General features: G+C 38.7%; 1 protein-coding gene across 3 annotated transcripts in view; it reads right to left on the reverse strand.

The window, feature by feature from the left end:
* The window catches only part of WAPL (WAPL cohesin release factor), a 65,729-nt gene that overhangs the window by 16,529 nt on the left and 21,638 nt on the right, over window positions 1–27,562 (reverse strand). For 2 of the 3 annotated variants that reach the window (XM_027649345.1, XM_027649344.1), the window contains exons 4-9: window positions 25,021–25,136; window positions 10,802–10,897; window positions 7,861–8,013; window positions 7,475–7,611; window positions 5,412–5,523; window positions 73–300 (exon numbers count right to left, since the gene is read on the reverse strand). In XM_027649345.1, the coding sequence (XP_027505146.1) occupies window positions 73–300; window positions 5,412–5,523; window positions 7,475–7,611; window positions 7,861–8,013; window positions 10,802–10,897; window positions 25,021–25,136 (842 nt within the window). The remainder of the gene's footprint in view (window positions 1–72; window positions 301–5,411; window positions 5,524–7,474; window positions 7,612–7,860; window positions 8,014–10,801; window positions 10,898–25,020; window positions 25,137–27,562) is intronic. The other variant, XM_027649346.1, reaches the window with a different exon arrangement.

The raw sequence follows: 27,562 nt of genomic DNA on the forward strand, positions 1-27,562 counted from the left end.
GATGTTCACAAGTTCCATTTTATTGAGCATTCCACAACTGCCAAGGCTTTCCAACAAAAGCATGTTACCCACCGTGATGTTTTCGAGATCAAGATGTTTGTTGTGAACGGTTTCACACAGTCTCCGAATTTTTTCCTTAATTTTGTTCATGTCTTTTTCATTCAGCAGCTTGGCAGAAGAAGCATCTTGTTCCAGCTCCAAAAGCCGTATCATCAGATCGAGACTGGCTCTGTCCAAATCCATGTTCAAGCGATCTCTGCTCAGGATGTACATCAGAGCTGCTGTACAAAGGGACAAATTCTTGGGGTGGGAAAGAAAGAAAGAAAGAGACTAGTTAGTTTTTAATAATCATTTTAGGTAGATCTTTTACCATTTTTAATAAATGAGTTGAAGATTTATGAAAGAAAATGCCTGACAAGTCCCAGTGTACACTAGCACTCACATGAGCACTCGCTGTTGTACAGATTCCTTCTAGTAAGCTACTAATGCTTTCTCCTAGCAAATCAAACTGAGACAGAAAGCACTCAGTATGTTTACAAAATCCTAATAGAAAAGCACAGGTTTCTACTTTTGAGGGGCTCAGTGCTGCAGACAGAATAAGAAACAGAACCTCCAGAAACATAGTATTACAGAAGAGACAGATGGCAGGGGACAAAGTGAAAAAGCACAGGGTACGTGGCAAGGTGGGTGAACATTCTGGTTCGAGGGGATGAACTGGTGACAGCACCAGAAAATACAGAGATCACAGGGACAGTGTTGGGGGGGGGGGGACAACACAGGGGGAGTGCCTGGTGACATAAATTCTGATTCTGCCAAACAGGTCTGTCAGTCAATAGTTCATCCAAACCTTTTCAGCACAAACACATTTTAGTTCCAGGGGAATTCTGCTTTTTGGAAGTAGCCAGAGTATAAACCAGCCTCCCCTCTGCCCTGTTCCCATCAATCCTTAACATGTGAATGTTATTATCCTGACCATTCCTATCTCATACAGAATGGGTGTAGAGGGATCTCTTACTGGTTAAAGAAGATATAAGTTTCCTTAAAGAAGGAATTAAATTTCATCTTCATGAGGATCCAGAAAAGCAAAAGCAGCAGTTGACTGTCAGGAAGGGACAAAGAAGACAGCGAAGAGAGAGAGAGCAAAGCTCTCCATCCCCAGTGTTGTTAAGTACAGCACTTGCACCGAGAGCACTGAGCTCCAAGTCATGGTCAAGAGAAGAATGTTCCAGAGAACTGAGTTGTGCTGGGCACAAAACTTTCAGAAACATTTGACAATAACTGGAGGAGATGAGAGCTGCAGTGTGTGGGGGGTATGTGTGTCCTACTGAGATCAACTCTCAGGAGCCAACAGGCTGCATGCATCCATTGCAATTGTTTCTGTATAAGGTAAATTAAAAATGGAAACAAACTAATTCTGGGACGTGAGTGTTGTACAGCTCAACAGCAAAGAGCAGTATTTCTGTGTCATAGCTGATTAACATCTTTTTAGAGTTCAGCCAACCATCAAAGCAATCATTAACTGCTGTTTATTTTAGAAGCAAGTAGTGATCATACTTGGTCATACTAAGCAGCATCAGCATTTCCAAGACACGATTAGGCAGATGACAGTCTATCAAAAGCTATGTTAAAACTCCTTCCTGTCTGAGTCAAGAAAATCCTCAGGTGAATAAAGACTTTAATCTGACCAACTACAAAGATGCACTTGAAGTACTGAAAAAAGGAAGCAAGAGTTTCCAAATCCACAGCTCCTTTTGTGAATACAACCTTGAGACAGGGTTGTTTAAAAAAAACATCCAAGAAAATCTTAGCTGTGAACATCACTACTCCAGCCTTTTATCACATCCGTGATGCAAAGCAGAAAGCAATCTATGCGATTTATGTGCACAGAGAGGGATACACCATTTTCCTTTAATTTTTATTAACTTTCCCCAGTAAGCCTTGTAATTCTATAATTTTAATTATAGAAATGTTTACTCTTGATTTACTCGCAGCTGGCTTATCCTGTAATAAATGTCAGGTTCCTGGAAGACTCTGGAAGACGAGGTTCTTTCAGAACAACAGTGATTAAACAGGACACAGGATTACTCCACTATCGTTCAGCCAAGGTAGACCTAATAAAGCAATATCTATGAAGAACTATTTTCTAATGACCGGCATTATCTAGGTGGGTTTCCTGCTGAAAAAAAAAAATCTGCTTTAAGCCCCCAAAGGAGTTTCTAGCAGCTAGAAACTATGCAGCAGTTAACAGACGGAAACTGCTGAATTTATAATCTGGGTTGCCAATATTTAGGTATTTCAAAGTCAGAGACTGCTCTTAGATCACTACTCAGAAATGCTTTACAGATATTCCAAAGTCTGATAAGGGCAGTCACACTCATTCTGTAAAGCTGTGTACCAAGCCTGTCCCAGGTTCCCTTCTTTTCAACCCATCCAGCTTTCCATTATGCAGGGAGTAATGGTTCTCCCTCCACATCAGCTCTGCCAACACATCCCTTCAGATCTGCCTCCCAGGTTTTAAAATACTGAAATGTATCAGAAGTGACCAAGACATGATGCAGAAGGTCTCAGGCTGCAGGACTGCTGGAAAAGCAAAAAAGGAGAGGACTAGCTCTGTGTAAGAAGAACCAGGCTCCTGCCACAGCACACATACAGGAGGGACTCGGGCCAACAGGCCTCCAAATGCTGATGTGCAACAGGAAAAGAGTGATGTTGTAAAAGGACAGACCTTAAATGTGGATGGTGCTTATGACACAATAAACCTGCTTTAGCTTCATGTCAGTCATCTGGGTTTTCTAACACTGGTTTCTCTTAGTCTCTGTAAGCAAGTTGGTTTCATCTTGAAGGAAACAACTACATTTTCCTCTGATCTTCTGTATAACCACCCTGCCTGAAAGCTGTCTCATGCCCTACAGGTACACTACACAGAATTCTGAGTTGAGAAGGAGGGAAAAATTGTTAGTACAACTTATTTTTGATCAGTATCCTAAGAAAATAAAGCAGCCAAAGAATCCAATCAATCCCTCAAAATCCCTCCCTTACAAGACTGCAGTACAGGGGCGGTTTTTTTTCGGATGAGCTTCCCCCATCCCATTCTATTCCTCAAGATGCTTAAGGCACATTCTGCTTCCAAATAAATGTGGAGAGAAGAAAAAAAATTAAAATAAATAGAATTTGCTCTAGACAGAAATTTTATGGCATATCTAACTACAGATTTGCACTCCATACTTCTACAAAATTCAGGAAAACATCCTAGTTGAACATACACTCCAGAAACAGCAGACCATTTACACCCACTCTCACCCTTGTCTTCTCTTGCTTGTTCTATTTATACTCCAGCTTGTGGGAACAGATGGTTATTTTCTAGGGTTCAGCACTACATTTAATGCACTTTTATATTTTTTTAAGTTATTCACATGCTGAAGACATTACAAAACCACGTTTCTGTGCTTAACTACTGACAGTTATTATGAAAAAATAGGTTTTATTTTCAAAATTAATAATACTTCAAAACCTTCATAGAGCATCACTGAAGAGACAAAGTCAATTAAAAACTTAAGCATAAACACAAGTCTACAAGAAAAATTTGGTGGCACAAGTAATTTTCATGCGATTATTTTTGGGCATAGCTCAGTAAGATAGTTGGTTATTTTGTTTTCCTTGCTGGTTAAAGAAATGCCAACTGCCAATCTGCAACTGCTATTTTATACTCCTTATGGAAAGTTATAGAGTCCCCTCCACCCTCAGTCTCTTCCACTATATCAGAACACTGAATGCAGTATATGCTCATATCTGTTTCTATTAGCAATGTAATTGTGGCAGTTTTCCCATCTCCAAAACACTTGAAAGAAAAATATTAACCAAATAGTTGTGCATTTTTTCCCTCAGTCCTTATTCATCTTAAAAGGATTTGAGCCATGCATGCAAAGCCCAGTGTGATTTATTATTCTTGAGTTACTTCAAACTGAGATTTAGTGGAGAAATTTTATTCATTTTGAATAGTGAAATAATGAATGAATGGAAGAGTAGTATAGAAAAGCAGCATGCTTATACAGAGAAGACCATGTTGGAGCATATACTGTCAGTAGTTAGGGCACATACATTAGCATTTATCAAGAGTAGTTTTATAAATCAGTAATTTCAAAATACTGTAAAACCTGTACCAAGAATGTACTGTAACTATATTAAAACATTAACTACAAATTTTTTTTTCCTTGACAAAAGGGAGCTTTTCATCAAATATACTGAAAATAGTGAATATAATCAATGCTTTTTGCTACTGCAGACTAATAATAGCAGGCAATTTCCTTTTGAACTGCATGTGCTGCTTCTTTGGAAAATGAAGGAATAATGGTAACTGTTAAAAGACAGCCAAAAATACACCCAGCAAGCTTGTACACTTTCCAAGGAACTGTAGATGTCCTCTGCCCATCTCCTGCATCTCAGTGGTGGCAACTGTCCTAAATAGCGTGCCTGTACTTTATTTATTTCTAGTATCACTTGGCACTATTTTGACAGCTCACAAAATAATGAATTCATTGAACCTGGTGCCTGTGTTTTACAGTTAGCCATCACTAATTTTTGAGGGAGATGGAAAATAAGCTATTACTCTAAATCAGTTATTTAAGACTCTACAGCTTTCCCCTCCACCCACAGTAAGATGTCAAACAGCATCTCTGAAATATCTATTTCTGTGGGTGCAAAGTTTCATTCTGCATTGTATGTCATTATTCTAGAGCTATTACAGAAAATAATAAAGCTGACTGGATATACAGATCTACTACCCATTTCCAGTGACATCTTGTATGTTCAACTTCTGTAAAAATATCTCAAGGGACACCCCACAGAGGTAACACTCATAAGAAGGAAAATCCAAACTGCTTCAGTTTAACTCTCAGGTCATGTTATCAAAGTAGATAAAATTTACCTTTCCTAGATTTCTCATAGAGCACTGCACACACTCAAGGCATCCCACAACTGCAATTACAGCAGTGCTCAAGGAGACAGGCACAAGACATGACAAATTCCCCACAATAGCTACAGAAAAGGTGATAATTCACATACAAGCAAGTCTGGAGATGAGCACTTACAGCCACCTTTAAATACAACACGGAAAGATTCCTTCCAAATGCATTGTATTTGAAAGAAATCATAAACACAAGAAAACAACAACAAAAAGCTAAAGAGATGCCATAAAATAGCAATCCAAAGTGCAGTCAGTTTTTTAAAAAAGTTTAAATGATTTCTTAAAAAAAAAGAATTTCCAAACCCAGAAGCACATGAACAGTGGAAGAGGAGTTTGTCATTGGAACACAGTTTTCTCAAATGGAGCCACTCATCCCAGATGCACACAAAATTCACACACAGTAGACAGGTATCAATTAACTCTAAGGAAATATGCAATGTCTCCTTACTTGGTGGTGTTGGGAATCATCCAGTGTTTTGAAAACCATGGCTACCATCCCGTGTGCTCGCAGATGCATTCGGAAGCTGGGCATGGCGCACTTGGTCGCCAAGCTGATTACACTGGAGAAAATTCATTCTGGATTAGAACAACTGAAATGACCACACTCAGAAAACCAGCAGATAAACAAGTCCCTAACACAGGACTGACCAGATGCCTCAGACAAAACTCTGTTGGGATGTTTCTTCTAAAATTCATATAAGGCAAGTTTGCAATTGGTGAACAGAGCAGTGTTTTACTCAACAGTTGGTTACCAGCACCAAACTATGCCTGCTTTATTCTAAGCCTGGCTAAAAACAGGATTTGAAAGGGCACCTTGAACTTGCTTCTTAAACAAAACAAAACCAAAAAAAAGGGCAAAACCAATAGTTAAATTAAAACATTCACGGATTAAGCATGAAGGTCTGATTTAGAGACATGGGAGAGCTTATTATGGACCAAGGCATTATCAGAAACTGTAAATGTGAACTTCCACTGCTATCTGATGGTTATCTAATTGACTGACTAGACCCACTTATGCCTGATATTACTTTTACAGTACACTTTTTTTATATTTATTGCTGCATTTATGATTGATGGAAACACTATAGATTTCAGAAAAAAATCTGACAAATGTATTAATCAGTGACCAGCATACCAGTTCATTTCAAAAATGGAGTCCTTCCCCTGGTTTTATCAGTAAGCTGCCATTTCCAGCACAGTGAAACATGGCAGCTATTAAAAATCTATTGCTTTCAAATGTGCAGTAATGTGGGAGTGATTCTGCAATCGAGTCTTCCATGGCTACTGAGGAATCTGATTGTAAGAGATGCACACAGAAAGGTGTTGAAAGAACAAGGGGCCTTTCTGTCTCCACTCACAACAGCAGCAGTGAGAGCTTACCTACCAGTTTCTCATTCTTTTACATCTGTTCCTATCCTTACACATTGATTCCCTCTGGAAAAAACACTTAATTTGTTAACTGAAAGAAAAGATTTTTATTGTGTTTATACAAGTTACATTCCATCATATAAATTTGGAAAATAAAGAATTCAGTTTGCCATATGAGCAAATTAAGAGCACTCAATATGAAAAAATATCCCAAATTGTCATTATAGTAGTAAATTATTCTTATCATAATGTATATACAAACTGGATAACAGAGTTCTTATTTCTATACTCCAGCAACAATATTCATTGCTAGTTTCTGAAGAACAAAGAATAAATTTTAAAATACCTCTCTTAAAGGCATATAAAGCTTTTACTCAACCACAGTCAAACCACAAATAAAGCATTCCCATCACCTGTGGGTTCAAATTTTACCTTCTCTATTATTTCAGTTTTACTGAACAGAGAGGAAAATTTACAAGTATATAAAAAATATTATAAATGGTTATTATATTTAGCAATTTGATAATTTTATGTCCAGGGAATGGACACCAATATTAATTCCTAAATTTTGTCAAAGCAAGACTAACATTTTTCACACCAACTTCACAACAATGTGTAACTTGAATATCAAGAGTGCAATGAGTAGTCTAAGACAACTGAAAGGAACCTCCAATTAGCACTGAGGCCTCTTTACATCCAGTGTTATTTCTCAACAGAAGATAAAGAACAGGCAGCTGGATTTAAACAATAACTCAGTATTACATTAATTCTAGATTATCATCAGCAAATTTTCCAGTTTTAGGGATTTTATTTTAGAATTGAATTTTACATTAAAAACAGGAAAGACATCGTACCTTAGGTTGCACTAAAGAAAGAAAAGTTATCAGAAAATATTTTTTTAATTTATAGCTGGGATAACAAGTGTGTCTCTTAAGGTACAATTTTCTATTTCATCTACATGGTTCTACTGTTTTTGATTATTCACAAGATATCATGTTGGTTATTACTTGCAGATTTTATTCTTCATAGCAGAAGTGCCAGCTAAATGGCAATGACATTTTAAAGCACGGTCTCTTCTCGGACAAATATTTAATTCAGTATCTCTTAAATACAGGTTCAGTGTTTTATATTAAGATATCTTACCTAAGGCAACGTGTGTTTAGGGGTTGATTGCTCTTCAATCCACTTAGCAAGTACTCAATATCATCTGTGAACTCTTGATTTTCACCAAATTCCACTACATCATTGAAGTGCTTTACATGCTGAACAACAGTGTATAACTGGAAAAGACAAATATTTTGACCTAGGGAAGTTGCTCTTGGGATTGATTATAATCTTAACAAGTACAGTTTAAAAATCTATTCAGTTTTAAGTGCAAGGAAGCATTAAGAAGTTAATGAAGGCCATTCAATTATTTAGATAAAAATATTATTTTTAATAGGAAAGCCAAATTTCATTTTGAGACTGTTCCTTCAGTACTTAGGATTACCGATAATTCTTTATCTTAAAAATTTGTTAAGAATACTTACTTCTTTGTCTTCTTTCCTACATTTCAATGCAGTTACTATCTCTTGATAGGGCTGAGTAGGTATTGTCACAGTTTTTATCACTTTGGGAGGTGGTGCAGGAGCCTTAAAAACTCCATCATCTTTATGAATTGCCTCCTTTGAAGATAGCCTTACCTATTAATAAGAAAGTGCTAAAATGGGCAGATGTTTTGAGCATGTAAACATACACTAATACATCAGGAAACAGTACAGGTGTGCAATTGTCAAACTCACATTTTGGGACTATGTAGTCCTTGCCTTACGCTACCAAGATGTACCTAAGCTGTGGGATAATGTACCTATGCTTAAATAAATAAAAAAATAAAAACCCACAAAACCAAAAAACATTTCTAAGTATCAAGAAAGCTCCAGCAGAATTCTGAAACTAAAAAAATTAAGAAGACAAAAAAAAGTCTTTTATACTGGTTCCTTAAGCTTTAGGGTAAGTAAACCAACCAAATTCAGTGTTTAAAAACAGTTAAAGTTTGTAGCACCATAAAAAAAATGCCACACAGAGAAGTGAGAGGCATGGTGCATGCCTCAAACAGGTACAGCATGCTCTTGTAAATTCATGGTATTCTCTGTACACGAGCCTTATTCCTGTTCATGCTGTTAACTACTTTAGGAACAACATATCAGAGCACAAAATACAGCAAAACCTGTTCTGAACTTACAACAGGCAGGAGAGAACTTGATGTTAGGTCTAGAATAACTACTGAGAGGTTTCCAGACATCTCAGGCAAGTATTACAGGTTTCTCCTCAACCTACTTTGCTGTATTACTTTGAGGTTACTATAAGCTTAAGTGTCAGCTTATCTTCAGATTACTACTTTGGCACAAATTCAGATATGAAGACAAGCTACAGAAAACAAGGCATACAGGAAACAGACCTCCAAATGCCAAATTCTAAACATAGTGCCAATGCCAGTGGTCATTTACTTACCCTCAATCTCTCAGTAACATCATGCACTTAGTTTCCTTATACAGGAAAATGAGAATATTTTTAACGTGTGGTTGAAAAAATAGAATTAATATGCAGGCATAGAGGAGGCATGAACTGTTACTCTCTCCAGAGGGTAGCTGAAGAGAAAGCCTTCTTGTGCATTGTACATTGACAGTTAAAAATAAAACATAAGCCAAAACAAGCTGCTCTATTAATGGAATATTCTTTACATTCTGCCTCTATCAATGTGTGGTATTTCAGTATTCACTCACTTAGGCAACGTGGCAAAATGCTAATAAACAACCCTGAAAAGCTGGTTTAGAGCACATACTGGAGGACTCTGATCTTATCAGTCTGTGAACACATGAGATGCACTGAAGTGTCTCATCCAAGTTTGGTCAATGGCTGCCCCTTCAAAGCCAGTTCCAAGGGAGCTTGGAGAGGCCATAAGAGAGAGTACTTGGCATAAGCAGTTGGTATGTTGTGGGTTTCTCACCATAAACCTGAGACAAATTTACCCCAATCTTCAGGTAACAAATTTATAAAGAAATTAAAGAGGCAGGATCATCTGCACAGGAATTACCACTGAATACCTGGATTAAGGCTCATTTACCTTGCAATTTTTAGCCCATGTAATTTACACACACGTAAATCAAGGTTAAAAAGCGACTGAAGTAACTCCAGATGTACATCTTAACATGAGGAGCAGATACAAATTCCCCTAACAGGTTTGTTCAGCCAAACCTCTGCCATATTCCTGAATTAATATTTTGATGGTTCCAGTTACAAAGGGGAAGTCTGAGAGAAGACAGAAGTGGCTGTCTGAATGAGTGATCCAGACATTTTCCTAGCTTGAAGTTATATTCAAAGTCTGTCTGAGAAGACTCAGACAAAATCTGCCTTTAAGTCAGTTATCAGAGTACTACACAAAAATCAGTATCAATACAAAGATTCAGCAAGCAACAAAAGTTTCAGTTCAAATGTACATAATTGAAATTGAGAAAGAGGTTTAGGAAAATCCCAGGGCTGAAATTTCTGCTCTGTCCTCAAACTCTAGTAGAAATTGTTACTTTCAAATGAGTCATCTGCATTTTCCAGGCAGTGCAGTTAGCATCCAAGGATGGCTGTTCAGAGTACTGTGAGGAGGTAACTAAAACCTACCACAAACCCAAGAGGTAGTATCAGAACACCATACACAGAGGTAGAATTTAAAAAAAGAGGAAAAAAAACATCAAAAGAAAGAAAAAACCCAAAAACCTCACCACAAACTGGTGACAAAAACAAAAGCTGAAAACTTATTGCAGCAAAAAAATCTACTTTCTGATTTTCTGTTCTCAGGCAAGTACTGCCAGCAAGGCACCAAATGAAATGAAGTTTACTGACAACGTACAATGCTCTCTTAGCAGAATCAGTAACAACTTCTACACGCATAAGCCCTGAATTCTCAGGGTCTCAAAAGAGTTAAAAAACAATTACTTTGAGCCTCAAAACAATCGTTAACTTTTGAACAAACAACTTCTAGAAGGGTTCTCATCTCTTGTCTATTTTTTGTAGACGTGCTTATATCCAATCTGTTCGTATTAGCATAGCTGACTGTACACAGAAAATGTTGTTTCTTTCACAGTATCTAAAGCCTCAAGTCAGCAACTGACATCACTCCATTAGAAAGGAAAAAGAAATGAACTCTCTTTATAAGTTTCTCCTTTTTGATCTGCAATTTGCTGATTTCTGTGGTCATACCTTGCAGTGTTTTTTGGTAACTGTATGTTGAAGTGACGTGGAAGATTACATTCTACAGTATTTTCATTGACAATGTCTTTTCTAGCAAATACCCAATGGCTCACATCACAAAGTGGACTTCATTCTGAATTACTGTGACATTACCAGACACCAAGAACTTATTTTTTTTAAGAACATATAAATCAGTGAATCTTAAAAGGAGATTTAGTAAACTTGAGAAAAAAACAACAGTCTACTTACTGGGACACTGGGAGTTTTCAAAGCTGGTGGTGCTGGCAGAGCCTCTGATTCTGGCTGGTTCCAGTGTCTAGCATTATACACAGCTTTTGTGGGAGACTAAAAGAGAAAAATAAAAGTTATTTTTTAAGTAAATTACCGGTAGTCACTATACATTTCATAAACTACTGTAGCAATAACGTAGCCAAACAAGGAAAATTAGCTTCATTTTTCCCTTTCTGTATTCCTAGCAACACAAGTTCTCAACATCATATATATATATCAGAAAACGAGACAGATTGTGAAGCATCTGATGGTTTGAAAGACATACAGACCCACCCAAATGGCAAAAGACATGATATGTACATATTTAAAGAATTTTTCAGTTGTTTAATCTTTAAAATTTATTCAAAGGCAAAAGGTCTGCAACCTTCCTATAGACAAAACCAGACAGCTCTGGGGGAAAAAAAACATGCTAGCAAACATTATGTCAGTAGAAATATGACTAGTTTAGAATCAAAATGCAGAACTGATACAGACTTTGATGCTCTGAGGAATAAAAACATTCAAATGAAATGCCTTAATCCATATTAATAAATTAAGAAGCCTTTTCTTTTTGTCTTGCTGAAAAATGTGTCAAGGCAAATCGAAATGCATCAACATTTACTGTCCTTGAATTTCTGGGAAACATAATATAATTCTTAGAGAAAGCAAAGACAGACTATATTTCTAGCATTTGAGTTTACCAATGTATTTGCATGACAATATTGCAGACTAACACACCACTGCAATTTTCGCAATTTCCCAACGTGCCACGTACAGAATAAACTGTATAATCACCTGTCTCCCCACAGCACTTATACAGCACTTAAACAGGGAAAAGTAATTTCAAAAAAAAAAAAAAGAAGTTAGGCAATAAAAATATTTTTCTGTCAAAATATAATGTTTCAACTCTTTAACCCAAATACAGCCCACGGAGGGGCTGTGTGAGGCAAGCCCAGTAGCAGCAGTCAGGGACTGAAGCCACTCTGTGAAACGTAACAAGGTTCTGGCATGTCAAAAGCTACAAAGCAGATTTTGTAAGTCAGGGGTTTCTGTATTACTGTAGAGTAAAACTCTACTGTGCTGCATCCTTCCATTCTCCACAAGAGAAAGCCCTGACTAACAAAATTTCAAGGAATATAAACAGAACGAAAACCTCTACGAGGTCTGTCAGCAGAATGAAAATCGCTATGAGTTTCAGGGCCTGAAAGACCTGTCAAGCACTAAATCATTTGAGTTTCCAGACAAGAGGAAAACCTCTTTCCCTCCTAGAGTGTGCTCTGACACGGTCAGGAGAAACAACTTAGATGGACTGTTAAATTATGTTTTTAAAGCAGTGCTCATTTACGATTCAGCAACATGCATACAGTAGTTATTAAGTTTCATCAATTTTTCCAAGGAAGCTCTTTTAAACAATATATATTCAGCTCAAAAAGTTATACTGAGAAACCAGGTTCATGTTCATGCTACTACAGTTACAAGAGGACATCTGGGCCCACAAATATGAAGACTGTGCCACATAGATGTTTATTTGAAAAAAGTTAACCAAAATAAAAATGGTTAAGAAGTTAATTATTTTCTCCTATACGTTTCAGAGCAGCAATTTTTTACCCACAATCTGACTCAGGGTCTGCAATGAACAAAGGAAGGGCAACTTAGCAACAAAGATTTTTTTTTTAATGAAGAAAGATGCAAGTTTCACAGATGTAATGGAAAAGAATCACTGAGTATTTCTTAAGACACTTTTTTTCCCTTGAATTACTCACAACTGTTCCACAATTTATCTCAGTGTATATTTAACACTGGGAAGAGAGGGTGTAAGTTTCTGGGGGCCCTATCCTGGTGTATGGGATAGTTCAGGGAAATAATACACTGTCAAGTAACCTGCATGGATGATGAGCACATCACAGAATCACAGACTAGTTTAGGTTGGATTGGAAGGGACCTTAAAGATCCTCTAATTCCAACCCCCCTCCATGGGCAGAGACACCTTCTCTCTTGCAGTTTGAAGCCATTATTCCTCATCCTGTTTCTACACGTGCTTATAAAAATGCTCTCTCCAGTTTCCTTGTAGGTCCCTTTAGGTACTGGAAAGGTGCTCTAAGGTCTCCTCAGAGCCTTGTCTTCTCCAGGCTCAACAAGCACAGCACTCTCAGCCATCTTCATATTTGAGCTATCCCAGCCCTCTCATCATCTTTGTGACCTCCTCTGGACTGATTCCTACAGATCCTTATGCTGGGGGCCCCAGAGCTGGATGCAGTGCTCCAGGTGGGGTCTCATGACAGTGGAGTAGAGGGGGAGAATCCCCTCCCTCGATCTGCTGGGCACACTTTTGCTGCAGCCCAGGACACAATTGGCTTTCTGGGCTGCAAGTGCACATTGCCAGCTCATGTCAAGCTTCCCAAGTTGTTCTCCTCAGGGCTGCTCCCAATCCATTTTCCATCCAGCCTGTATATTCAATATCAGTTTCAGCTGATGTGTAATAATTCTTAATCTTGCAGGGAAGCTTAACTGCTTCAATTCTGACAGCAGTGTACTGCATTACAGCTGCCAGAAGTCCTGTTAGCATAGGATATTCTTTATTAGTAGTCCCAAATCTCAGTTATAGTCTCAGATAGTATTCTATCCCTGCTTAAAGGATACTAATATATTAATATTCCTGAATTTCCTGTCTGGGAGCACCATGCTGCACAGAAGCTTTTCGGGTCCCTGCAACAGCAGTGTCAGGTTCAGCACACCCAGGATGAGATGCTGAAGGGAGATGCAACCCACACAACAGGATCCTACATCTGTGGCATTCTTTTAGCTTCATGCAGCAACAATGGGGCACAGACCCACGCCGGCTCTGCTGCAGGACTCTCATGAAGTTCTGGGGAAAAGCACTCCATGCTTGGGACACAAAGCCTCTGCCTGCACATTCCTTGGTCTTCAGACCTTGTGCTCCATGAGGAGCCAAACACAACCCCTGCAGGCACAGGGGCAGCAGAGTCACACTGGCATCTGAGCTTGTCTTAGCAAGGCAGCAGCTGGGACAGGCCCTCGCTGACCAGGCAGCAGCAGCACCTGCAATCTCAGCTTTTCCAAGCTGAGCACCTCTGCTGCACACAGAGAGGAGGCACAGCCCCAGAAAGCGAGGCCAGTGCTCTAGTCTGGAGTAAGAACAAAGCACACAAACAGCTGTGCCAGTGCAATCAAAAGGTCCACACAGCATCAGAGTGTTTTCTTCAGCAGAGAGCAACAGCTGATGCATAGGAAAGAGTTCAACAGGGCAAACAGATAAAACCAAATTCTTTCTAAATACTCTGGGCTCAGAGGCTTCCAAAGATGGCATGCTTCTTATTTAACAGTCAAAAATGGGCTTTTCTTCCCTGGTTTTCCTTAATCCCCTACTGCACCAAAAGCTAGGGTATCCCAAAGTGTTTTGTGACATGGCACTTTACAGCTTGCTTAAGCATTAGCAGTGCAATATAGAAAAAAAAAAAGCCACATTTTATGTAAGAAAACGAATAATGCCACCAATAAATGTTTGCTCTGAGAAACAAGGACATCTTTGATTCTGTTACAAGAGAGCTATTAAATAAAGTGTATCTGGAAATAGTAATAATTTAAAACCTCAAGTATCTACAGTTTTAGGTAGTTTAGGTTAGTTTTAGCCACCATCCCTTGTATTATCTTACACTTTCAGATCAGAATTGATCTAAAAAAGTGATTAGGTCTGTGATTCCACGCCTTCCCAGTAATATTTCCTTAGACAGCAGACAGTGCTCCCCAGCATCCCTACCTGCTGGTGTCTGGTCAGTCTTACACTGACTGCACACAGTTCTACCTGCAAACACCCCTACAAGAATCCAACACTGCTTTCCAAAGGAATATGTTCTAATCAGTTCCAACACATTGTGCAGAGACTTTGGAGCCTCTCTTACTACTCACATGGACTTCGACAAGGTAAATACATCCCTCCTTTACAGCCACTGCTTAAAGTAACCTTCACATTGCCCCTTGCAACACAACATTCAAGATGAATTTCCCAAACTGCAAAGAAACTGTGCCAATACTGATCAACCAGTGAGCACTGTGTAGACTGCTCTGGATTACTGTGTGACAGAACTGAAGGCAGGAAAGGCATCAAAGATCACATGAATGCTAGGGAAAAAAAACTTTTCAGAAGTGCTTGCTCACAAAAGCAAAGGGGTTGGTTGGTTTGGTTTTGGTGGTGATTTTTTAAGGCAACTCAAATGTTTGTGATAGATAACAAGCTTCCCTGAAGAAGCAACACTGTTATTTAAGCAGCAGTGATTTAAAAAACTGACTGACTTTCTCTTAAAGACAAGAACCTCGCAATTATTCAAATAATGCAGACTTTTCTTTAATAAGTCTTTCTCTCAAGATTAACTTAGAATAGATGCAAGCTGAAGTACATCACTCCTTTGAATTCTGTGTTCTTAAGGCAAATAAGTTCTGCAATATTAATCAGCTGTAAGAGCTTCTGCTGAATAGCAGAAGAGTTTCCTTTCTCATATGTATAGCACTGACAGCTGCTTACACAGAGATACATGTCTGAAGGAGTGCAAATATTCCAGGGAGGGTATAAAGCATATGGTACTGTGGGACTCTGCATGTGGTTCTTTGGGGGTGAGTGGAGATGCAAAACCAGAACTAATGCCAGGGATTTCACAAAATGCACAGAGCTGTCACTTTTATAAGATCATCTCCAAATGGCATCAACTATGGGTCATGCTTAACCTCCCATCCCTGAAAGCCTCAAAGCTGAAATTTTCAAGAGCTGGCACTCTGCACATACTGATGCAGCACTGCCTGCCATTCATAGATGTAAGAATAGCAGAAAATAAGAGCCAGGGATATGAGTCACACAGAAAATACGAGCAAAACGAGAAAGACGGCATCTATTAGCAGGTAAGAATGCTTTCCAAGGTAGAAGACAATGGCAAAAGAAAACCCAAGAATATTTTTAACAGATATCCTGATAAATGCATTATTTATATCTGAAGTGCATTCAGTAACACTGTATGCCAGATGCTTGTCAAAACTACAAGTTCTAAAATAAAACCCAATAAAGGAAATATATGATTTACCACTCAGTATTCATAATCTTTAAGGGTATTACCCTGTCCTGCATGTCTCACTTTGAACAGGAAAAAGGTAACAAGCATGTTTTGCAGCACAGACCTGTTCATAATGGGCTGTTTCTTTGAACAGTGAGAGGAATGAAGATCATTCAGAGCAATGAAAGAAAAATTACACTTCCAAACAGGAAGATGGAGTATCAATTCAGCACAGGCTGAGCCATGTGTATAGAACAGGTTAAAAAAAAGTTAATTTAGGTTCCAGTAAGATAACGGTTTCCAACAACAGTTTAAAACCAGAAGTAAACCAGGACCAAGCCATTTTTCTAGTGTCCAAAATGTGAACCAAATCTCCATTACTTGGATCACAGTAGCAGATCAGTGCCAATAAGTCACCTCTGGGTGCCATGGATCATTTAACTGTGAGCTGCTACACCATTTAAACACAAAACACACTATGCACACACACACAGTCAGACAGCTACAAGCTGTTAGTCAGACAAGGTGGGAGAGGATCAGCAGCAAACACAACGAGCAGAGGAAAAAAATGTCAGTGCAGCTTTTCTTGCATCAAACTCGTGAAGAACTGCACGATCTTTTTTCTTCCTTGAAGCTCAAAAGGAGGCCCACAGGGCACAAGACAATGGATCAAACACCCAAGTGAAATACGGAAACTGAACTTGAAGAAACAGGATGGTTTGATAAACATGAGATTAATTCTCTAACAGAAATAACTGATGGTGTTCTGTATGCTGCTTGCACTGACTGTACTCAAACCTGGTCAGAAGCAGAGGCCATATGGTTATGGTCATTAACTCGGCCTGAAACCTATGTCAAGTCTAATTGAAAGGGACAGGGTATCATAGTTTAGACATATCAGCACAATACTGGACACATAACGCTTCAGTCAAGAGAAAAGAAAAACCTGCATCCACCTGCAAGAAACTGCACTGACAAAAACACATCTAGTACAAATCATTCAGACAAAATTCCTGCCCTCTTGGTTGCTAAAGGCACAGAGACACTGCAGACACAGACACACAAGTCCCCTACACCTCATCCCCTTCCCCCCCTGTTAATTGTAATCTACCCAAAGTGTACCAATCTACTAAGAGCAAAGCCTTACAAAATTGTAACTGCAATGAAATTCCAGAGGGCACACGGTTGGGGTGTGCATACACCCACATAAGTTTTTCCATTTGGATCAGTAGAACACTGTCCAAATAAATCTCTCACATGTCCTCAGTTGCAACACTGGGGTTTGCATCAGGGGCTGAGTTCACTTACCTGATTCCTCCCCAGGGCAACCAAACTTCAGATGTTCCTCTAGAAAGCACCTATCTCATGGCAGCTGCTACTGGGCATTGCCTAAATCAGGTCAAAATAAAGCTAACTTAAAGTAAAAACTTTGAAATGTGTATAACGAGGACACTGGGCCCCCAACCATTTCACCCTCAAGGCATGCTCATGTTGCATTGTGCAATTCTCTCATGTGCATCAAGTCACAGACAGAGCTGAGTGAACCAACCATGCTCACACAGTACACAGGAGCTGGGAAGACAATTTTGCATATTCATCTGCATATAAATTAAGCTTCCTCTGGCAAATGAAACTGGTATATTTTAATCTCTTTGAGTGTTTTTCCCATCTGAGAACTTCCTACAGGACTGAGGCCTTGTGCAATGTAACATTTATCCTACTCAGCTACCCTGATTGCCAAATTACTAAAACACTGAGTTAAGTACTGGGAACTACAAAACTGGGGGGGTGGTGTGTGTGTGTGTGTATGCAGGGAATGTGAGGATGCAAGAGAGAATTTAGTTTCAAAAATATTTTAATGCATCTTTGCTTCTTGCCTAAGAGCTAATGCCAGTTAAGAGCTGGAAGTATAAAACACCAAGTTTCCACTGTGACATTAAACATTTTCCATTCAACTTGATTTTTCTTCTTCCTGAAAAGCCTAAGTACACATGTGGGGAGAAGGATTTCCAGACTTATTTTTCATTTGTTCCTCTTGTCTCTATGAGGACTAAGCCTGTTACCTCTATGTTGCCTTTTGCACCCCCACCTTCTCAGACAAAGCTGGTAACAACTCTGTTGGCACTGCAGAGAAGAGATGCAGCTCCAAGAATGTTGCCACCACCGTTCTACCCAACAGTTGCACATGGAGGACACCCAAGGAAGCAGTTTTGACAGGCTGAAGGATCTCAGCTCAGTATCTACCAGAACACATCCTGTTCCCCACTGTTTAACAAGAAGGAGTGGGAAGAAAATAATTTTGATCAGAATCAAATGATTACCTTGAAGTTAGGAGACCAACTCCTGGCATTTGCTTTCATTCTGAAATGGTTTCAAGGTGTTACGTCCCAACCGAATTCAGTAAAATTACAGTGGCTACTTCACTCCTCAATTTATGTGACTAATCTAAAAACCTGCCAGTACTCATTAGTATCCTGCGTACTAGCTGAAACATGAAGAATTTGTTTGGGTCTATTTACATTAAGAATAATAATAAAAAAATGCCTACATGGTAAGCATTTGGAAGGTAGTACTAAATAAATATGCTTAGAGAATAATTTGGTTTTGCAAAGGTTAAGGGAAATAAAAATATCAATATGAAGTTGTATTTTTTAACAAATCAACTATTTGATAAACTGATTTATTCTTACCTTTTGTCATATTTTATCCTTTCTTAAAATTGATTTTTATTCCAGCAACATAAAAGTTGCTCACAACACACAGGCTGTTTATAATTGGCTGGCACTTAAAACAGCTCATCTCTCGTGCACCATTCCAACAAACAGTATTTGTACAAAACCCCCACAAAACCCACTTCAGTTCAGGACTGGGCAAACGATCTGCCAGAAGCACCAACCAGCAAATGAAAGGAATGTACTGCAGAGGCAACAACATGCAGTCACAGGTTGTCAGCTCTGCTGACAGACCGAGCGCGGGCTCAGCGCTGAACCGACACCAGGCAGAGACTGCCCAGGGTATTTCCATTGGCCACACTCAACTCAGCTCCTCAGCAGAGTCAAAACAGCCTACACCAACTAACAGTCCTTCCTATTGAAAACGTGCAATTTTGACTTTCTAAATTAGGATGTAAATACCAGCTCAATATGCTTAACTATCAGCAGTTTAATATCGCTGATAAAAATGCTTAATTACAACTGTTCATCCTTTCGGTAGGACACTCTCTTCCTAAAGGTTATGCAAGACGAAGACAAGCAGTTCTTTTTCAAATTAGTTCTGGCCAGTCTACTCTGATTCTACCAATAAATTATAAAAAGGGCTATAACTGATAGAGCAAAACTTCAGAATCATGACTCCATTCCTGCTTTCTCAGGACTATTTACTTAAAATAAGCTATGAAAAAATAATTAAGCAAAACCACACAGGGTTGTGCACTTAGGAGAGACTAATCTTCACGTACTTTAAATCTATAAAGACAAAAAAAAAAAACGAAGAAAAATCTTTAAAAATTTAATTCAGGGAAATGCTGATTCATTTGCAGGCCAGCAGAAAGAAATGTTGCTTGCAGGATGCCTTTGATAAACATCTACTGCAAAGTATAACACAAGCTAAGTGGAAAACTACAGACCACAGCTCAGCCTAGTTGCTGTCCCCTCCCACACACACGTCAGTGCCACATTAGCCGTCAGACTATGCAGCCAACCCAGGGCCAGGCATGGGGTTGTACTTCTTCAGTTTCAAAACACCTCCAAAGATCAGGTATAAGCATTTCATCTTGAACTTCTCGTTAACTCAACACAGCATTTGTTTTGAACCGGTATTTATAGTTCCTTCCAGTCAGCAGTGGAAAAAGGTCCCATCTCATCAGTTATACCCTTAACACATGATTACTGTATGTACACTTGCATTGCTGCAAATCCTCTGAGGAACAATAGGATCACAGGGCAGTTTTATTTTCAAGTATTGATAGTTTCTCACAGTGCCTAAGATTTATAACAGGAGCACGGAAACTCAAGGAAAATAACCTACTCACGGAAAATCCTGCCTACAGGACAAGGAAGATGCAATTAAGTAACAAATACGGACCAGCTGCAGATCAGACAGAAGTCACACAAAAGGGAAAAAAAAATTTCTCCTGTTTCAGCAATTGGTAACTGGAAATAAGTGCTCTTTACAGAGTAGTGATTTAACATTTACTTCCAACTGACCTGTCTAAAAACAGCACTTGGAAATCTTGCACACATTTCTGTACTTTGTTGGGTACAGAAGTTATTCTTAAAACATTAATAAAACATGAAAAGCAATAAATAGTTACAGGGTTATGACTAGACCAAGGTTTTATCATGGATACAGAGTTAGCAGCAGCCTGTTGGCTAAGCCATGTCTGAATTCAGCAATGATTTCATTCATGTATCCGACACTACTGTCATGACTAACTCTACCAATGTCACTTGATCAAAGCGCTGCACGTAATCCTGCTAACGCCGCCTGTGTTTAGTGAGCATTTCTCAGTTGCAGTGTTGACTTAACCAGGTTAAGACAACTTAATCTCTCTTCTTGGGTTCCTCAGCTGAGTAGATACAATTGTTAACAGTCTCCCAGTGAACTGGACTGAGATTTATGTTACATGTTTCCTTTTTAAGTGAATTGTTTTATAGTAATTCACAACGTTGGGAAACTCAAGGAGCAACAAAACAGGAACGAGCAGGTGGTGCAAAATGAGAGCAAAAGCAGCGTAACCAAATGCTTCTGTCAGTATTTTTATTGTTTTAAGCAAAACCAGCCCATATAGCAGATGGGGTTTTGTTAGGCTTGGGGTTGGGGTTTTTTTGGTTGTTGTTTTTTAATGAATAATCCAAGAAGATCTCAGCTTTTCCTGACAAATGCATTCCACACTAGTGGAATAACCTTCAAGCAATGCCACTGCTAAAAGCACTGTTATCAAAATGTTCTCAGGCACAGCAAGTACCAAAAACAAAGAGCAGCCACTAAGGAGCACAGTGCTCTGACACAGTAAGGCAAGTACAGTCCCATGGCAAGCACAGACACCTGTCAATTAACAGCTAAACATTAATAACAGCTATAAACTTGATCTAGCACATCCCAATCAAATCTGTTATCTCTAACCCTTTGAGCCTCATGCTAGGTGCCAAAAACGACTGTGGTGGTTTAACCCCAGCCAGCAACTAAACCCCACCCAGCCAATCACTCACTCACCCCCTGGGTGGGATGGGGGAGAGAACTGGAAGGGTAAAAGTGAGAAAACCCATGGGTTGAGATAAAAGACAATTTAACAGGGAAAGTAAGAGTCATGTATGTGAGCAAAACAAAATATGGAGTTTATTCACCACTTCCCATGGGCAGGCAGGAGGACAGCCATCCCCAGGAAAGCAGGGCTCCATCCCACTTCACAGTCACTTGGGAAGACAAACACTATCACTCCAAATGTGTCTCCCCTTCTCCCCCAGCTTTTTATATTGCTGAACACCATGTTATATGGTATAGAATCTTCCTTTGGGTTAGTTGGAGTCAGCTGTCCTGGCTGTGTCCCCTCCCAACTCCTTGTGTACCCCCAGCCCCTCACTGGTGGGGTGGGGGTGAGAAGCAAAAGAAGTCCTTGACTCTATGTAAGCTCTGCTCAGCAATAACAAAATCATCCCCGCATTATGAATACTATTTTCAGCACAATTCCAAAACAGCCCCATAAGAGCTACTCTGAAGAAAAGTAACTCTATCCCAGTCAAACCAGCACACACAGGAAACTCCACGGTGCAGTACTCGAGTGGCCCGAAGAAAACACCATGATACAACCCCATGTGTGCACAAGAGGAAGAAAAAAGCACATTCATGTATTCCCATTCACTGGGTACATGTGGGGATGCATAGAGTCACAAACCAGACAGGTTTTCTAGAGCTAAGACATCAACAAGTGAATTTAGAGAAATTTCTCCAGGCATAGCAACACAAGAGAGTAGGAAAAAAAATTAAGCTAGCTTACATTCATTAATAAACATTCAATTCTCATTGCAAAAGTGAGTAGTTAAGGGAAATACACACATTTTAACTGAAATTTGGGGATAGACTAGTTCTCTTTATCTCACGCTTTGAAGTTGTTTTTTTCCAGGTTCCTATTTAGAGACAGATATTTTGCATAAGACCACTGGAAACCGTCCCAGAGTATTCCTACGAAATCTGATTCTCCTTATTTCCTGACTCCAGCTAAAATCTGTTTTGAGAGGAGCAGGAGCAAGAACTCTCAGGAAGTAATTTTTATGGTCTGCATTTTCAAGTCTTTAGTCTGAGTAGATTTGGACCACAGCAACTAAAAATTTCTTGCCTACTTTACAGGGCTTTGCCTGATAATAGAGAATTAGTTTCATCCACAGAAGGGGAACTAAGCTCAAAGGGGCCAGCAGGTGGGTGTATCCAGAGCTCCCAAACTTACATGCTAGAGCAAGAGTCATCCAACCAGTTGAATTAAAATTGTAAACAGCTGCAAACAAACTTTTGCAGATGTTACTCACGTATGCTTCACACCCATCATTTGCAAGTCAAGTAATGCCAATATTTATGTACTGTAAGTACATAATTATGTTGCTATGGAACGTAACACTCCTCCTCTAACTTGGGCTCAGGATAAAGAGGTTTAATTCACTTAAAAGCCCGGTTCTGGTTAAGGCTTTACATACCCATCATAATTTGTGGCTCCTCCAACGAGGCAGTGATTTCAGTCAGTCCCCTTACACTAAAAGCAGTGTCTAGAAACACTGTTATTCACTGAGTCAATAATGTTTGTAATATTTTATTACACATATGTTCAAAGTTTCAAGAACTGGACTTTGACACTAGAGGACAATGGTCAAGTTTCAAAAGCACAAACACGGGTGAGAGTCCTGTTGACCACGAAGTGGAAAAAACAGTTGAGCTTTCTGGATCTACTGAAGCACCCCCTGTTTACTTGGCAGCTCAGTCTGATGCAAAGTGTCATACCTCTAACATCACCACCTAGCAGAAAATAATTAATAAATACTGCATCTGCTAGTTCCTACCAAAAAAAAAAAAAAATGGTGCTGAGACAGTGAAGAAGTTCCAGAGACTTTTTTTTTTTAGATCATTTAGTTATTATGGTCAGGTTAATACTTTTAGTTCTTTTTTTTCTTCAATCTCCAAATGAAAATTCCCTTAAGATAACACTGAGATTAAGAGTCTATATCTATAGTTTAGGAAGATAATTATAGCATCTCTAATTACCATCAGAAGAAGCTTTACAAGCTTCTTTAGTAACTCCATGTAACAGCCATATGATTAGAGAACATTAAAGTTTAAAATCTGAATCTCAATTACATCACTTTCTACTTCTAGGTCCATTATATCACTAGAGGGTCAAAAAGGCTGTTTAATTCTCACCTTTCCCACCTGAATTCAGTTTATTCCCAACTGACAGTTTTCTAGAGTTGAAATAATTTTCTCTTTTATACATTGCTGTCTTTTTCCTCCCCATAACTTCATGATACATGCATTCAAAATTAAGTAAAACCATTTTCACATAAACCCTCAAGTATTTAAAGAACAAAAATTAAAAAAGAAACACATAAAATGCTATTATAGAATAATATTTGAAGCATTTAAGTATTTAAATGCTAAAAAAATTTCTGTATTTACCAGAACACTCACAGCCGTTTCATGCTGTTAGTATACAGCAAAAAAAGGTACTGTTAAATTTACACTTCCTGTACTTCTGTCTCTCTGTCTACTATAACGTGCTCTCTGATAAGAAGATGATTTTTAAAAAATGATTATTTAAATCAGCAGAAGCTGAGTAACTCTTATCTTCAAGAAATACTATTTCAGTTGTGAAAAGACTCTCCTCATTTATCTGACTTCAAACTCTGGAGGCAAGAGCTTCCCATTCTGCCCAGTCACAAAGCAGCAAGTGACACTTCTTGTCCAAAGAGCATCACAGCTGACAGGACTTACTGGTCATGTATCCTCCCATATGAAAATATTCCCTTGCATGTTTTGAGAAATAAAACAAATCCACATTTTTAAACAAAAAATTATGTATCAGCACAGTTGGGGAGATAATAAATCTTCTGGTCCTGGAAGACCAAAAAACAAAAAAAAAAAAAAAAAAAAAAAAAAAACAAAAAAACAAAAAAACAAAAACTTAGAACTGTTGGACAGATGAACACATGCACAAGAGAGTTTCTATAATAACGTGCCACTGCTGGGTCTTGTAAAAACCATGGAACTCATAGGGAAAGGAGATACACAAGTTCATTTCCCTCTCTTACTACAGCAGTTCTGGATTGCCAGGATGGTGACACAGGTACTGTCTTCAGGTAACAGGAATGAGTTATGCAAAAAGCACAGGAAAAGTTCTCAAGCATTGGAAATGGCTGCCCTGGACAGTCAGGTCATAAAAGCTCCATTTAATGGAGATTACATGGATCCCCCTACTGCAAACTTCCCCCTAACAGTAAACACAATTTTTGCTGAATGCACATTTTTAAAAACCTCAAAATACTGAGTAACCAGAATAATAATAAGTCAGATAAATCCCACCTAACATCAGTAAAATGAATAAGCTCTTTGTACAGTACAAGAGGGCGAATTCATGCTCAATACTACAAAGTTTGGGAATACTGGGGTGGGATCAGGGATTATCTTTTTTTAACTGAATGAAGATCTCAATATTCTACATGCTATAAGGGTACTTGCCCTTATAAAGACTACACCAATGCCCAATTAGAAGCTTTCAGAAAAGTTCAATTCTATAATATGACAGATGTTTCTTGGGAGAGCAAAGAGAAGAGATCCAAAAAATTCGCCACAAATGCCAACAAAATAAAACACAAAGCATTTACTGATGCTTTGCTTCAAAAATCATCTACATCCAATCATCACAAAAAACATCTGGGTCCAAAGTCTGGTGCTCTGCAACTGCAATGCAAATCTGAAAAAAGAAATTTCCAGTAACACATCCACAAATTTTGCTTTTCCAGAAGTAATATTAAAAGCCAACAAATTATCTCAAGTGCAGATATAAACTGGGACAAAAGCCTGTTACATATATAAGAAGAAACATCAATACTGAAGAGCTTGTTAAAATAAGAACTCAGTCTCAGTATTAGTACTCACCCGCTTTGGCCCACTAAAAATCTTCCTGGTGTTTTCCTTAGATTTATCACCTTGTTTATTTGTGGATTTCTTATTGCCTTCAAGCACACCAGATGCATCCTCTGAAAACTCCAGATCTGTTAAAGGTAAATATAGACATGAAGCAACCATGTTGAAAGCTGTTGAACTGCTAAAGCACTTCTCATATCTGACAATTCCACATGTACAGCTTCTGAAATTACATCATGAACAATCAGTCTTCATCAGAAAAATCAGCTTCAATGCCAAACGCAGTTCTGGCTGGAGCTCAGGTTTACTGACTGGACTGTCACAGCACATAGAAGCATGATAAGGTACACAGCCACAACCACCTCTTGTCCACTGGGTAACCTTCAAGCTACTCCTTCCCATTCCACACTCCTGTGAATCCCAGGTTACCTATTACATGTGCTTACTTATGGCTTACTGACAAAACTCTGAGCAGCAGGTGAATAAAACAGTAGACTGGGTTCTTCAAAAGTATGAGATTAAGAGATTTAGAACACTTCACACTACAATTACAGCACTGAAGAATTGATCCTACTTCATTTCTCACGAAGGCAGCCTGTTTGTATTTGCTTATTCTGTGCTAAGCAGAAAAAACTCTGGTCATCAGCTCAGGAAGGAGTCAGCTAAAAGGGACTGCTGACATGGCCTTTCAATGCATTCAATACCTGCCTTACCAGTAATTCCAGTACTCAGTCTTGGACTGTAAATCTGTAATTCAGTCATCTAATAACATTTTTCTCCTTATTTTTTCTTTAAACTTGTGTTGTATTTGAAGCTTTATCCCTTGGAGACAAGGGAAAGGGTTTACTTGGCACAAACCAAGATGGAAATCAAGACAGGCACAGAGGCACTGCTTCATCTGATAAATTGTTAAGCAAATGGATCTATTCCAGAGAAGCTGGTGCTATTTGAAAACTGCACTGCCAAAATCCAAGCAGGTTGGATTGGTTACTCTAATCCCAAGTGCACCCACATCCACTAAGCAGGATTGGCCAAGCACCTGTGTAAGAAGGGAAGCAAAGGCAAATCAGGCAAGCAAATTTCTAATGGCACTCTCAAGGATACAAAACTTGTCTGAAGGACATAAGTATTCTTAAAGTAAGGCCCAGAAGCTTCTGAAAAAATTCCAACAAGCCTGGCAGCACCAGAGCAGGCAGAATGCTCTACTGCAAGGCACCCACTGGAATCAGCCTCTGGCATCCCAGCCCACTGGTTTTCAGTTTAGTTGTGTGATGGGAGCATAAGAGCTTAAGAACACATGTGAGCTGTCCCTCTGAAAATAACTGACTTTAAAATAACTGACTTTAAAACCAACTCTGAAAATAACTGACTTTTATCTTTTTTTGATAAAATTAGGGAAAATATTACAGATCAATTTTCATTAACTTACATAAAAAGCAAATCTGAATTTAATTCCCAGAGAAAGTCAAACCAACAGAACTGGACCTTCCTATTGTAGATTAAAAGTTGAAAAGTAACTTAACTTGACTGCAGCAATTACAAACATGCAAGTCACTCTAGAAATGCAAGATGTGTTTCACCAAATCAGCTCAGTAATTTGTGTCCTGTGCTAAGAGTTGGAGCTGGCATTGTCTTCAATAATGATTAATAGAGCTCTGGATCAACTAAATCACAATTTTAAAATCATTTTAAGTTGGTTTTTTTTTTTGAATTCTGCTCTTATGTGATTCTGAACTATCCCATTCAAATTTGCTATCTTTAAATTTAAGGAAACTTTCTGATTAAAACGTTTCAACTCCTCCTTGCAATAGGATAATTCTGATTTTTTTGATGCTGCTAGCACATCAAACACTTACTAGCTTTGTAAGATCATCTGGAATGCTTTTATTTCAGCAGTGCTTTTGGAGGCCTTCTAGGTACCCTAAAAGCACTCTGCATACATTAGCATAGCAGACTTTCAAATCTACACTAAACAGGGTTTGGAAGAGAAGTGTTTTGTTAACATTAACTGAGTGAGGCAAACACATGAGTTGTTTGGTAAGCAGTGACCCCTGTTTTCCACTAGCTCTCTCCTGTGTGGGTTTTTTTTGTCCCCTCATGGAGAAGTTGGGCATATTGACCACTTTCTCCATATGGGAGCAAGTAAGATCTTTGCTCCTCTATCCAACCATTTTCAAGGCATTTATAATCTTCGAGATAATTTGCCTGTCCTGGTTAGAATTGGAAAGATGTTCAAAGATCAACTAGAAGTCAACAGCCACAGGAAATTTCCTGGGGAACAACAACATAGTTTTGTTTTAGTGTCTCAGAGTAATTCTGCAGAAGGTTTTGAAGTCCAAACAGGACTCTGCCTTGGAGGACTTTGAAGTAGTTTTAACTGGTTTAAAATATTTACCCAATTAAGATGATTTGGTTTTCGAGAAGACGCAAAGGAATTAAAAAAAAAGAATAGGGTAAGTCGGCTCACCAGAAATGAACCCAGTGCTAGATACTGATATACAAAGTTATATTATATTATTTAGCCTGGAGAAGAGGAGGTTCAGAGGTGACCTCA

This window comes from Corapipo altera, unplaced genomic scaffold (assembly GCF_003945725.1).
Source record: "Corapipo altera isolate COAL_440 unplaced genomic scaffold, ASM394572v1 53, whole genome shotgun sequence".
NCBI classification, from domain to species: Eukaryota; Metazoa; Chordata; class Aves; order Passeriformes; family Pipridae; genus Corapipo; species Corapipo altera.